At 38.4% G+C, this 15,099-nt stretch overlaps 1 protein-coding gene across 3 annotated transcripts in view; it reads left to right on the forward strand.

The window, feature by feature from the left end:
- TGFBRAP1 (transforming growth factor beta receptor associated protein 1) overlaps positions 1-15,099 on the forward strand; it is a 33,534-nt gene continuing 18,435 nt past the window's right edge. The window contains exons 1-4 of one of the 3 annotated variants that reach the window (XM_064710172.1): positions 1-93; positions 2,793-3,494; positions 10,088-10,282; positions 11,248-11,402. In XM_064710172.1, coding sequence (XP_064566242.1) covers positions 2,810-3,494; positions 10,088-10,282; positions 11,248-11,402 — 1,035 coding nt within the window. In that variant the 5' untranslated portion in view covers positions 1-93; positions 2,793-2,809. The other 2 variants (XM_064710162.1, XM_064710181.1) reach the window with 2 other exon arrangements.

Below are 15,099 nucleotides of genomic sequence, written 5' to 3' on the forward strand. Positions count from 1 at the left end.
GCGGATCGCAGCGCGCCCCGAGGCGGCCCCGGCCGCCGCCACCACACCGCGAGGCCCCGGAGCGGCGGGCCCGGCTCCGCTGTGCGCCGGCAGGTGCTGCGGGAGGGCGGCGGGAGAGGCTCCGTGTGCGGGTGCGGGAGGCGGGCGCGCCGGGGCCGGCCGGCGGCGGGCCTGGCTGCCCGCGGTGTGTGAGGGCACGGGCAGCGCATCCCTGCCCTCCCGGGGCTCCCGGGAGTTGTACCACAGGGTAACCGGAGCCCGCGCACGGTGCAGGAGTGCGGGCAGGTGAGGGAGCGGAGCGCAGGTGAGGGAGGCAGGGTGTTGCTCTCCGAGGCAGGGAGGGCACAATGTAATGCAAGGTTATTGCTTAACTGGAGCGGAGGAGAGCTGCTTCCCTCTTCTTGCAGGAAATGAGTGCGTGCGGGGTAATTATTGTGCTTAAAAATCAGTGCCTACTAGACTGATAATTTTCTTGACTGTTGCTTTATTTTTCTCTGACAGGAAAACATCCCCATTATCTTGTTTTTCGGGCTTCTTACATCTAAATGTAGTATAAGAAATACTATCTGTAACTATGGCCTCTTGCACTTCAAAGGAACAGCATGTTCTGTAGAACCTGTTCCTTTACAATGCTCACTGGCCCCTAAGGTTTCTTTAATGAGAGCAAAAGAAATGCTAAAAAAGAGGTTATGTCCAGGTCATGCATGTTGGCACTGTTTGTTCCTAAAAGCTTTTTCTCACATCTTTTTTTATTCTAGAACAGATGTTTTCATTTCTTTCTTACCAGACTTATGTAGTACTATGGATTTTTTGTTCTTTCTGTTCAAGAGTGATATATCTGTTAAGATTTCTTTCATATTTTTAATTCCCATCAACTTTGATTTAGGAAATTCTTTTGGACTTTTTAACACATCTTAGTCAGGAGTAGAGTTCTGCATTTCTCTCAGTGGCACATATTCCCATTTTTACTTTGGGCTGCAGGAACATACTGAGTCCTTAGCAGCTTCAGGTATGGAAGCTGCCTGACCTCTGCAGACAGTAGTTTATCACTTCGGGCTACAAACAGGCTCTTAAGAACTGTCGGGGTTGTTTTGGCAGTCAACCTTTGGACAGTCCTCTCTAACTTAAAATGCCATGTTTCTTTTGATCATGTTGGAGAATAAGGTGGCTGAGTTGCCAGACTTGCATTGTCGTTTTACCCTCAACTAATTCTCTAGTGCTTCCTAGGTTTGTTTGGTTGTTTGTTTGGTTGGTTTTTTTGTTGAAGATCATAACACTAATTTGCACTCCAGCTGAAGATAGAACTTGAAAATGTCATGGAAGCCCAAACTAAAATCTTTTAATCTTCTGATAAAAACCCAGAAAATGAACTCTGAAGTATTTGGCACTAACGCTTACTACTGTATCTTGGGAGTATGGTTTGCTTTTAGCTATAATCTTAGTTTTATATAATTTTATTTCATGATTACCTGCAAGTTGTGTACCTTATCTTTTCTAACTCAGTTACAGAAAATTTGACCATAGTTTTTAGTGTTCTCTTGCAAAAACAAAGGGTTTTGTTAGATGTAGTAACTGGAAACTAAATTTGTTTTGTCTGTGTTTAGTTTCAATTTTGTTTACAGGACTAGTTTGTTGATGTTGGTTTCTCTGTTGGTCCACAGAGATTTCATTTGATGTTTTGCACCTCCACTGTACATGTGGAGCAGAAGTGATTGTGTGTGTTTGAGATGTTTAGTGTTGTGCCTGTGTTGGCTAAGTGAGCATTACAGACCAGTCATGACAAATTAAAAAGTGATTAAACAAGGCCAGCAGTTTCTCATTTGCTCTTCTTTGGAGTGTTGAGCACAGCTGTCTGCTGGTTTCTTACAACAATAACACAAGTCTGGAGTATAATAAAATTGCATGGATTGTTTTTAAAACAGTATTATCTGCTTCATAAATTGCATCTGTCCCTTGGCAGTGCTTGATTGGAGAGGGGTAGGTATAGTTTGTAGAATTAATATTAGAAGTGCTGTTTAGCACTTAAAGGCTGGCTTTTGGAATTATTATGGTGGTGGAAAACAGAAACACTCTGAATTTCTGTGATACTGTGTCTTGAGCTTAATGAGTGCTTTATGGGTCATGCACTCTCCATACGTTAACAAAACCAACAAGCTGCAGACCCAAACCAGCAACTGTTATTATGAGTTGGATGATATCTTGTATAAGTTATTATTGAACTGGCTTGGAAAGTATGTATTTCTGATTGCTGGAGACTAATGAATGTAAAATATGTGTTAAAATGGAATATACTTGTGATATTTTGTGAAGGGGCTGTGTATTAATAGGCCTACAGTGGAGTGTAAAGCAACATGACATGTTAACTAGTAGCACTAAATTTCCTAAGAGGCCTTGCAGCCTCTCAGGAAATCTAAGACCTGAAGCTTGTCTGTTTTCATGTACAGGTGATAGAAACCTGTGCATGACAGGTTTATAAGTAACTAAGTACTGGCAATAACCTCCTGTAGTGCCAGTGTCTGAGAGAGCCAATAACATGCTGCTTACTTGTGGAGAAAGCATCACTTCAGAATAGCTGGGTGCCTTCAGAATAGGTTAGAAGTAGATGCATACAATTTGATTAATTTCTGTTATTAATGTGCTTGCTCTGGCTTGTGTAGTTGGGTTAGAAGTAGAGTATAGACTATTAAAAATGCAGTAGTTAAGTTTTTGTATAAGTGGATGTGAAATTGCTTTCTTTGATATCTGATTCTACATGCAGAGGTAAACACTAGTGTTTTTTTCTCTTTAATTAGATCACCCAGAAGACACAATGAGCGTTAAAGCTTTCAAGCTCGTTTCTGCTGTTGAGCGGGAGATGTTAATGGGAGATAAAAACTACATCAACATCGAGTGCATTGAGTGTTGTGGGAAGAACCTCTATATTGGAACCAATGACTGCTTTATCTATCACTTCCTGTTGGATGAAAAGGTATCCACAGCTGGAAAAATAACTTTTGCTGCCACCAAGCAACTACACAAATACCTGGGTTTGAAGAAGCCTGTGAGCGAGTTGAAAGCAGCCTCTGCCCTCACGAGACTGCTCGTGCTTTGTGACAACACGATAACACTAGTGAACATGATCAACTTGGAACCTGTCCCCACTGGTGCTAGGATCAAAGGAGCTGTGACATTCACCCTGAATGAAAACCCTGTGAGTGGGGATCCTTTCTGCGTTGAAGTTTGCATTATCTCGGTCAAGCGCCGGACCATTCAAATGTTCATGGTGTTTGAAGACAGAGTCCAGATAGTGAAGGAAGTGTTCACTCCAGAGCAACCCTGTGCTGTGGCTGTAGATGGTTACTACTTATGCCTTGCCCTTACTACACAGTATATAATTTTGAATTACAATACTGGCGTCTCCCAGGACCTGTTTCCTTATTGCAGTGATGAGAAACGGCCAATTGTGAAAAGAATAGGCAGACAAGAGTTTCTGTTGGCTGGCCCTGGAGGCCTAGGTGAGACTAAGGATTTTAATTTTTTGCAATATTTATAACTTCTCTTTATTTCTCTGAATTTCTGAAGCAAAGCTTTAGAAATTAAGTGTTATGCATAATAATGATGATTTCCTTCACAGGTCTATATTGGAACACTGAGATAAAAAGGGAGATGGTAAATTTTTGATATTTAGTACTATTATAACTCTATAGTAATATTATAACTGTAAAAAACACTCTAAGCGGTTTTTTATTAATGCACAAGATTTTATGATTCTTTTTATTCTCATGATGTGTTTTATTTTAATCAAAGCTTCATTTCATTGTACCTTGCAGCCCCTAGCAAAAAAAATTTGTTGAGTACCAAGTGAAGTTTCAGAGATTGATAGAGAGTCTGTAGTGACTAGAGGGTTTGTTGAGGGTTGGTGGGTTTGTGAATGTTGCTACAAAATTGTTCAGTTAGTGTAGATGAATTAATTTTTTCCTCAGTTGCTATTCAGAGGAGCTCTTTTGAAGTCCATTTTATAGATTTTAATACATTCACAAGAAGGTATGTCGTGCTACAGTATTAGTAAGAACCTTTAGTGGAAGTAAGTTGCATCCTACCTCCTATAATAGTAAATGCTGTCCTAACTGTAGGTGTTATCAGATACTAGCCAGCTTTTATGCTCTCATTTGCTTAATATTTTTAGTAGTATTTTTCAGCTCTGTGTTAACAGCAAGTTATAGTTTAAGTATTGCAAAACCAAAGTTAAATCATGTGAAATCATGCTCTTATCTAAGAGATGACTGTAAGGACTACTGTAATCTATCTAAATGGGCAATATGCTGTGAAGTCAGTAATCTTAAGCTTTTTTTGGAAAATCTGCAATATCCCAGAGCTGACATACTACAGGCAGAATGCTGTCATGCTGTTTGCCATATGACTCTCCGTTCAGGAGACACTGTTTGTGTATTTTCCCTGAAACATTAGGAATAGCATGGCACAAAGTTCACAGCTATTTAGGTTCTTAATTTGTGGTTTGGTTTTTTAATATAAATTCCAAAGAAAATCAAGTGTGCAATATAAATTCCAAAGAAAATCATTGCTTATATTGAAGTTTTGCTTTGTGACAAGAATGCAAGATGTACATCAACGCACCAGCTTTTCTCTAAAGAAGTAGACTTAGTAGAATTTGAGTTGATGTTAATTAAAGATGTTCCAAGATGAACTTGGGGGTTTTTTTTTCAGATACAGTGCTTTTCTAAGTCATTTTGACTGCCCACTTCCTATTAAAGCTCTTAGTTCTTTTAAATATGGATCTGCAGTTTTGGACATTAACTGTTTTAGTAGTACTAGGGAAGTTAAAATTTGTCAGTTAGCTGATTTTCTGAGTAGATTCCATTCTTAATTCAATTTCTAATTTTTTAGGCATGTCAAACCAGATTCTGTTCAAGTAATTTCTCTTTCTTTTTAAGAATATAATTTCAAAAGCATAACTGCATTTAGTTAGGAATCAGAATTTTATTTAGTCTGACTTCTGCTTTTGTCTGGTGTACTGTAAGAGAGATGCATGAACAGAAGATTGCTTATAAAGTACAACATTCTTGTGTAAGTAGAATGTCAGGTATGGGAGATGTTAAGCAAGTGCACTTGTGCTGCTGTAAACCACATGCTATAAACCATTCTTTTCCTCATGATATGGGCAAAGTCTTTCTTGTACTGCCTCAGAGACCTTTTAGAGTATTTGCTGCCAACTGTATAGTTTTTCCTCACTTAATTAATATTTTTTTTAACTCCTGTTCTCTATTCCCTCCCCAGTGATGTTTTGACTAAGTATTATCCATCTTGCTGTTCCTCCTTGATACAATTCCTAGTGTGTTTAACACTTCTCTTTGAAGTTATGAAGATTGTTGGGCACCTTTATAGTAGATAAGCATTGTGTATCTTGGTATGTCAGGTGGGCCTCTACTGTGGAATGCATGGACTTGCAAAGGCTTGATGTAAATCTTCAGTTCCAATTTTGTTTGCTTTTATATGTCTCATTGATCAGGGCAGGCTGGTTTGGCACTTGGTAGAGCATCTATGCTGATTTCAACCTCTTTTACAGAGATGAAGATATTCTGCATTAATGTATTTGGCTTTAGAGTGTTTGAAGTGACACTTATTTGTATTAATTTTCTTTTGAGTTAAGACTGGAATTTAGATTAGCAAAAAGCAAGTGCTTAAAATGATAATCAATGTAAAACATCTCTGAGTTTATTGTGTATGCAACCTTTTTCTTTATCCATACACTGGATTTTAAAATGTTTGTTAGAATTGTTCATAGCAGATCCTTAGCCATGTGGCGCTTTGTTGTCTTTACTTGCAGTTAGTATTTAGCTCTTTCTTTCAAAAGTGGGAAGAACTTGATTTTTGGTGCTTCTTCTTTCTGTCCAGTAATTAGTTAATTTACAGTTGAAAATCAGTCCTTTCTGATATGTATGAAACTGCTTACCAAAATTCAGTTTTCTAGTTTGTGAAACTCTTGTTGCATGTTTTTAATCAGATTTCCTATTGTACAGAGGCTTTAAGTGTTTAAAATTACAGTGGACACTTCTTGATATTGGCACAGGGTATGCTTCCCAGAAGGTCTGAGGTGGTGACTCAGGCTGAGCTCGCAGTGGAGGGTGCAGCTCCTCACACCCTGAGCTGAGCAAAGTGTCTCCTGCCTCATGCTGAGACTGCACCAGGGAAAAATATTGGCCTTGCCTGTATGTGTGCTTGGCTGAGGATTTCTGTTGCCAAGTGAATGAGATGCAGTGGGAGGTCAGCAGAGTACATGGCACCGGAGATGGCAAAAAGGAAAGTGAATCTTCTCCAGGACCCAGGCTTGACGCTTGAACCTCCAGCTGTACAGAGGGGAAGGACTGGCTGGCTCTCTGCTGTTCTGTGGTGGCTGACACAGGAAACTCATGACTTCTGATAATGGGAAGAACTCTCCTTCTCTGCTTGCTGATCTACATCCATATAATACAGTCAGTGCTGACAGTGGCAGATGAAAAGCAGGAAGTTCTGTCCAACAAATCATCTGAGCCTGTACAATGCAGTAGCACCAGGAGGAATTAGCAAATAATAGTAGTGGGAAACTCCCTCATATTGGAGATGGGTGTTTTCTCATCAACCCTGCTGGTAAGGAAACATCTTGAGGAGGAGTACATGAATTGTGCAGATCACCAATTGATTGTACAGCTTTTGGTGATGGGTTTTGTCTTTTAGGACTATGGATCCTTATTTAGGCAAGAGATGGGATCCACCAGGTCAAGTGGGGCAAAAATGATTTTGTTATCTTGACTGAGCAACACGGTGAGTTGGATTTAGGTTAGACATGGTGGTAGGCTGTGTTTGCAAACAAATCAGTGCAAGGTGGTGTGATGAAAGACTTCATAAGCAGCAAACAGAGCTGAAGAAGTTTTGTTTCAGGCATATGCAGAGAAAGAAGTCTTTACAGAACATTGTGGTAGTGGAAGCTCTCTCACTTTTTCTGGGAAATCAGCACAGCTGTGTTTTAACAGCTGAGATGGGAGTTAACCTTCTAAAGGGGCAGCGCAGCAGCAGACAAGGAGGCCAGGAGTTTTCCAGAGTGCAGTGATAGTGACCAAGGAGAGATGAAGGGGTGTGCTCTGTTGAACATCAGTGTGTTATCAGCATTATTCTACTCAATCCAAAACACCAGCTGCTAAGAAGAAAATTGACTCCATCCAAAACCAGGGCAGAGGCCAATGTCTGTCTGGCATTGACTGTGCTGAACACCATGAAGGGCAACAAAAAGGGCTACTACAAGCATATCAGCAGCCCAGGAAGGCTAGTGGAAGCCCGCTGTTAAATGGGGTGGAGCACCTGATGTTAAAGGGCATGGAAAAGACTGAGGAGCTTAATGCCTTCTTTATGTCATTCTACTGGTATGACCTTTCAAGAATCATCAGCACTTAGGTACAGTGGGAAAATCTGCCCTCAGCAGAGAAGGATCAGGTTATGGAACATTTAAATAAACTGAGCAGACAAATCCATGGGACCTGATGTGATGTTCTCATAAATGCTTGAGGGGTGATGGTCAACGTCATTGTGAGGCCATTTTATTATCGTTGAAAGATCATGATGATCAGAGGATGTTCCTCAGAACTGCAAGAAAACAGATGTTTTCACTCCTGCCTTAGGTAATCAAGAGAAAGGAAGCAGGGAAGTGCAGCCAGCCCTACCCTGATCCCTCGGGAAGGGGATCTGAGAAAATCCTGGAAGCTGTTTCCAAATATACAAAGAGCAAGAATGTGATTTGAAGTAATCCATGTGGATTTAAAAAGGGAAAATTGCCTGACCAGACTGTCTTCTGTGATTAGAGGCCGGCTTGGCAAATGAGGGGAGCTGTGATCCTGTGAAGTTCAGAGAGGGTTTGACGCTCTCTGCCATGACATCCTTTGCAGACAAAGAGATGAAGAATGAGCTGGAGAAACAGCTGAGGTGGATTGAAAGCTCAGCTGAAAGATTTACTGTCAGCAGTGCAGAGGGCAGGTGGGGGCCAGCCTCTGGTCCTGTACCTCAGGGGGCCAATGTGAGGTCGGTACTATCATTTTAACAACATGGCTGGTAGGAATGGGCACACCTTCAACAGTTTGCAGATGATACAAAATATTTCTGTATCTCTTGGTGCTGAAAACAGTGCAGCTTTGTTTCAGGTAACTCTTGTAATCCGTGGGTAGCCTATGCAGTTTTTAATACGGAATTGATTGCTGGCCTCATCTCAAGTTTTATCAGATGCATTCCTGTACTGTAAAGGCTGTGGTTCCTGGTTGTAGTTATGTTTATTGTTATCCTTAGGTGAGAGCTGGATGAAGACAGAAAATGCATCGTTCTGCCTCAGAAGCTCTAGCTATTGAAGGCAGAGGGATGTAGAGAGACATTGGCTGAAATGCATGCCTTTTCACTTCCATAAAAGATTTTTAAAATTACCTAAAAAAGATCTTTTTCATTAAAAAAAATGGGGTTTATAATTATTTGTGTTTGAGCATCACAGAAATAGAAGAGCCTAAGAATTAGTCTTTCAAATGTAATAAGCCTTTAAGTTTACTACTGGTTAGCATGTATTTAGAACAGGTTTTCTCCCATGTTTGGAAGTGGGGTTATATCATGGAATAACAACTGAAAGCCTTTAAAACTGGACAGTACATTTTGCCTGACATAAAATTTTACTGCTGAGTCATAAGAATATCAAGATCTGTAGAGTAAATTAAGAATTATACGTTGCAACTTAGAAATTTTCTGTAAGGTGCTCTGGTTGAAAAGCTGATCATTGTAGTGAAAAAGAACCCTTAGTCAAGGAGAAAGGGCTGATCATTTGAAAGCCACTGTAAGGGATCCAAAAGCTTAGTCTCTATACTGTAGTTCTGTAAAAGTTTACATTCTTCTGTTTTGTTTTCTCTGTTTTGCTTTTTTTTTTTTTCATTCATTCCAAGAAGGTCCTTGTACCCAGCTCGCCTTACCTCATTATCCTCTGTTTGGAAGAGATTTTGTAAATTGAATAACATAATCTTTTAATCTCTTCTGTTCTTTAGAGCTCAGACTTATTCTGCCAGCTGTCAAGTGGCTCACTGCTGCCAAAGATCAATTTTCATGGGCATGTCTTTTTAATGGCCTGAGAATTCTTGGTTTAAGGGATATGAATTCATATTTAGAACAGAAGTTTACACTGTGCTGGTAAATATTTATGGAACTAGGCCTGAAAATTGTGACTGAAATTTCTCTTCAATTGATGTCTCAAAATTGGGAAATATCTATATGAATAGAACCAGTGGTCCTAAAGCAATTTAAAATTTAAAAGTTTATTAAGCTAGGAGAAGAATGGAGGACAGAATAGGCGTGAGACAAGGTTTTTTCATTGTGAAAAAACACCCTGCAAATTCACTGAAGCTTTAATCTGATTATTCTGAAGACAGCATAGGAGTTATCACTGTAATAATAGAAAGTCTTTACTTTGTGCTGCTTTATACACAGCCTCTGCATTTTTTCAAATGATTGAAAATACAGATGCTTCACAGGAAGTGACTCACCCCAAGGAACTGGGCCCTTGTTCTCTGAGAAGGTTGGCTGTAGCAAAAGTGAAAAAGTGTAAGTAAACAATTGTGTCCACTAAAGTGCTCTGTAGTCATTGGACACTGCAAGAACAAACACATCTGCATTGCCAGGCAGGTCAGATGGTGCAGTTCTGCAGCTCCTGCTAAGGCAAGATTTTTGAAAGCTGGGTCTCAACAAGTGTTACTGTTCTGGTATGAATTCAAACTGCATGACATAATTCCTTTAAGAAAGCTCTTAAACTTAGTAAACTTGAATAATTCTTGCTAGTTTGTTTCAGTATTCATCTCTTATCTGTTTTTGGCATTGTCTCTTCCTGTGCTGAAGAAGAAAAAAAATTGAATTGAATTAACCAACATCTCTGTCAGGTCCAGGGAGGTATGATGTGTTGTCATCATGCTGCCTTGATACTGCACCTGCTCTGAGACTTTCCATGGCTGCCCCTTGGAACCCTGCTTTGTGTTGGGAAGAGAACAGTCTTCAATCCTCAACTAGTGTGAGCCTCAGGCTTTGTTTTTCCCTTTTTTAGGCATGTTTGCTACTGTGGATGGGATTTCACAGCGCGCCCCAGTGCACTGGTCAGAGAACGTGATTGGGGCAGCTCTGTGCTTTCCCTACGTGGTTGCTCTCGATGATGAGTTCATTACAGTGCACAGCATGCTGGACCAGCAGCAAAAGCAAACCCTGCCCTTTAAAGAAGGTCACATTCTACAGGACTTTGAAGGTATTAAAAAAGACACTTTGTTGCATCAATAATTCTGGAACAACCACTGAAGTCACTTGGGTTTGTTTTTTAAACAAAGTATATAAGAAGTGTGTTGACTGTTGAAACTTTTGTTGCAAGTGCTTTCCTCGTTAGATTCTTTGCAGACTTCAGTAATTCAAAATTCCACTCTTCTAATAAAATGTATGCTCATTAAATATGCTTTTATTGTCATTTTAATTGGGTAGGAGTCTAGGAGTTGGAGCTTTTTCTTGTTACTTGGTTATTTCTTTCAAAGGAGCAAGGTTAATTAAATGCTACAACTCAGTAATTGTGATCTACAGGTATTTCTCCATTGACTATCCTGACAAAATTCTTACATATTAGAAAGGAATACAAAAGAAAAATAATTTTTAAAATATCTGTGTAAGAGGTTTTAAATTAGGTCTTTCACGTAGAATTGGTAACTGAAAAAATGCAAAATTTTTTATTGATCTGTTCTTCAATTGAGAACTCTTAAGTGTGGAATATACTATGCTACTAATTTCTTCTTCCAGAAAAACTACAAACTCTAGCACTGTGAACTGTATATTTCTTGCTAGATTTGATGTATGGCTTAAAATTTGCAAATATAAGCCTGGGGAAATACCTGTCAGTTAAAAGTTCCTACTCTCTGGAATCTGGACAATAATTTCAGTGGCCTTACCAGCTTAGTTCATCATGAGTGACTCTAGCCAATTTCTCTTACTTTCAGAGGAACAACATCTGCTGTAACTAAATAAATTTACCAATATCTCTCTAATTCTGAGGTAGAATTCATTGGTGAACGATACTATTGAGTGAATGTGGTAGCAGAAAAGGTCACTTTTGGGACTTTAACCCTGTTTAAGTTCTTACATCTTAAACTGTGTATTTTAAAGCTTATTTCTGAAATTGCTTTTTCCTATAGAGGCTATAAATTGAATATATCTGTTTGTTCTGTCCAGGAAAGGTGATTGTTGCTACTAACAAGGGTGTGTATATCTTGGTGCCACTACCTTTGGAAAAACAGATTCAGGATCTTTTAGCTAGCCACAGAGTGGAAGAAGCCCTTGTTCTAGCAAAAGGAGCTCGAAGGAATATTCCAAAAGAGAAATTTCAGGTTTGTTCTTCCTTTAATTTTCATGAAAACAGAAATTTCACAGTGTAGTCATGTATTCCATTGGTCAAGTGATTGGAGAATGTGTGGGAGGAATTTGCATTGAAGAGAAGTTGTAATACCTTTTATGATTTCAGCCTGAGGAAATAAGTATTCTGCTAAATTATTTGTACTTGTAGAAGCTGTGACTCTGGCAGGGTTGAATGCTGCTGTTCTTTTGGGGTTTTGTTGAATTTTTTCAACTGTGTAACTTGGGAGAATTGAAAACAAACAAAACCAGAAATCTAGTGGCAGAAAATCCAATAAATGCTTCTTTGGTACTAGATTCAGTTATTAATTGTTATTGCTGTTTAAAAATGTATTCTTTAGTTTAAATTAGAATTTTGAAATGTTACTTTTTTTACTGAAGATTCTCACTATATCCTAAACTCCACAGTAGCACCTAACTTCAAAGTTAGGTGATGGGAAACCTTAAGCAAATGCATCTTACTTCCAAGCTCTTACAAATAGTGCTGGTACTGCTGTGTAACTCAGATTTAAAGGTTTTTGTCTTAAACTCTTTGATTACAGTGTTGATGAAAGATTTGTACTCATTCCCTTCTACCCCTGATTTATATTGCCATACATATTCTACTATTATTTTCTTCTATTTAGAGACTTGTAAAAAGCAGCATGACATCTCTACTCATGGAGTAGGTGAATGAATATTTGACTTAGTTTCTTTCCTATTGTAAAGGCAAAATTTGATCTGTAAGCTGTATAAAATCTTTGGTTTTCCTTTTTTTAATATACTTTGGAGCATTTTGTTGCCTTGAAAATAGTTGTGTTACTTTTGGTTTGTTTAGAAAGGTATACATGACTTTGGAAGATACAGGATTGCAATGGTTCAAAACTATTCTGGCTGTCAGGATCTTTTTTGTTTGTTTTATTTTTTTTTTAATTTCAAGAAGCTTCTAATTCCTTTTCATTTCAGTCAAGGCCTAAAAGGCAATCCTTAAATGAAACTTGTATCAGCTTTCATTTTGATCCTTAACTCCTCTCTTAAATGAGCAGCTGGGAGACTGCTGAAACTGAAAAGCTCATCAAGAAAAGCATTCCCATCCTTTTGTGAAGGTCCAACTACCTGAAAGTACTTGAAGCTTAAAAGTATTTAGGCAGCTACAGAGTTCAGTTTCCAGCATGTTTTGCTTTGCATCTTCACTTCCTACTTTTCCCTTTCAATCTATTAAAAGAAGCAAAGAAAAATCTCGCTGTGAGGGCAGGAGGCATAATCTAATCAATGTCTTCTATGTGTGATGACCTCTGATTTTCCAATTATTTCTTTACAGTTCATGTACTTTTAGTGTGGGAATGACTTTCTGTGTTTTGCCCCTGGATGAACTGCAATTCATTATCTAAAATACATTATATAGAATCTCATTCCTCCTAAGTTTTCTTGCATTAAGGATTTTTCAGCCTTTGAATATGTTACTTCCTTTTCACAAGTATCTTAAGCATGCAGGATTGGTCTTCCTGAAATTAGTTTCCTAGAATATTGTAAGTTCTTTCTCATTTAGTGTGCCTTTAAGGGTATTCACTTATTTTAACTCAGTGCTACAGCTGAAAAACAGAAAACATAGTTCTTGCAAGCAAAACAGCTGCTCTGTTTCTGGGGTGTATTTGCAAATTTATATTAATCAATTATCAAATTCTTGAATTGATGGAGTTTCCCACTGACTCCTACTAAAATTACTCAGTTTGGCCTAGTTATTGAGACATTACTCAATAAAAAAAAAACCAGACAGTTTTTCAGAGCTTGTCTGTAGCTGGAAATGCAACATATTGAGTTTGCTTTCCAAGAGGACTCTGATACCTGATATTGTCATTACAGGTTTGTTACAGGCACATCAGTCTTTCTTTGATGTAGTCTTGTGTAACAGAAGTCTGATGGACCTCAATCAAATTGCACCCCTTACATATGTTTTTGCAACATTTCTTTGACATGTTTTTACTGACCACACAGCACTCATTTCTAACTCCTTTTTGAGAGCTATTCTAAGATAGCTATAATATCTATTAGAAAATTGGTATTTTCTAATAGGTATCTTCTGCTATCTGTTTGCAGACATTACTGAATCCTGAGCAGCTCACACTTCCAAGGCCTTATTTTGCCATTTTGTACGAGCAGTAGGATGACATGCATAGGGTTGGCATTAAAGCACTTGATCCAGCCACTATAATCTTTCCATATACATAATAGTGATTATTATTGTGTGGTTCATGAAGTATAGTGTTCTCTTTGTCACATGATACAGTTTTCAATGGCCGATGCCATCTTATGTGTCCCTTGAACCCAGGACACTGCAGGGCAGATCTTGAGGACATGGGAGTTTTTCCCTGCAGTTCAGTATTTTGTCACTGCATGCATACATGGGTATGCTCTCCCTTTGTATAACAGCATAAACATATATCTGTATATGCTGGTAATGCAGAATGATGGTGGAATGGCAGCAATGAAGTCCTGTACTCTCAGAATGATTTGTACAGTCAATATTTAGTTATTGAAAAGTAGCAGATATTAGAAGCTCTAGCCTGTTATTTGACTTGTGGTTCCTGCAGACTGCAAATTTAGCTCTGCTGTAACAGATAAAAATTTCTTTGTTTTTGAGCATCAGGAATTCCTGCTAGGTAAAAAATGCTAAGCAAAGATGCTCCAAGGAGATGGATATCTCTGCTGGCTATAATTTTTGATACAATACAAAGGCCTTTCTACCATGCTACCATGAAATAACTGAATACTACTTATTAATTTTTCAGGACAGCTGACGTTTGCAGAAATCATGGTTGATGGTAGTGAAGACCTTGGTTAGATTGACACACATCTTGCATAGGTATCTCTCTCTTTTTTTTTTTTTTTCTTCCTAATTCTTTTTAGTTTAAAAAACATATTAACTGCACCCAAATCTGACCAAAAAGACAAAATGGCTTTCTAGAAAAATTCCTTTGGACAATGTAGTTGGTAATTTTGACCATTTTAGAAAGGATTTTTTTTTAAGCAGTTGAGAGAATTAAGACTTCACTACAGCAATCTCAGCTTCAGCAGTCATCTCTTTTTCCTATTGCTTTTCCAGGTGTGAGTTAATACAGAACTCATATCGTGTTTTTGTAGCTACTGTTTTTTTATGTGAATTTAGTCAACAGTGCAGAATTTCCCTAAAGAATTGCAAGTCCTATAGGGGTTCTTCAGAAATTCTAAAGGACTAAACAATGTGTTGAATTTTGACTGGGTGTAGCTTAGCACCTTTTTAAAAGAAGCCTGTTCCAGATCTGACAAAATGATTAGAAGAAATGAAGTTTTTTTCTGTCATAAACAGAATTTAACTCTGTGTGTTTGACATGTAGGGTCTAGCCCATTTTTAAAAATCTGGGAGAAAGGAATATTGGATTTTCCATAATCTGCTCTGTTTTCCTCCATAATCTTTACCCTAGGATATCTTAACATCTAGTGTTTATATTGTCAGCTAAAAATCTACCTGGGTACTGCCTATCTAATCATTGCATGTTAAATAAGTTCAGAAAGTGTCTGTCTGTAGATATTCTACAATTTTTTGTTGCATGTCTTTAAGGGAGAATTGAAGATATTTCAACATCTAAGTGAAAGTGAACTTTATCAGTTCAAATTTAAAACTGGTTCCTTCAGCCTATAGTTACATTATCAATG

This window comes from Zonotrichia leucophrys, chromosome 1, assembly GCF_028769735.1.
Source record: "Zonotrichia leucophrys gambelii isolate GWCS_2022_RI chromosome 1, RI_Zleu_2.0, whole genome shotgun sequence".
NCBI classification, from domain to species: domain Eukaryota; kingdom Metazoa; phylum Chordata; class Aves; order Passeriformes; family Passerellidae; genus Zonotrichia; species Zonotrichia leucophrys.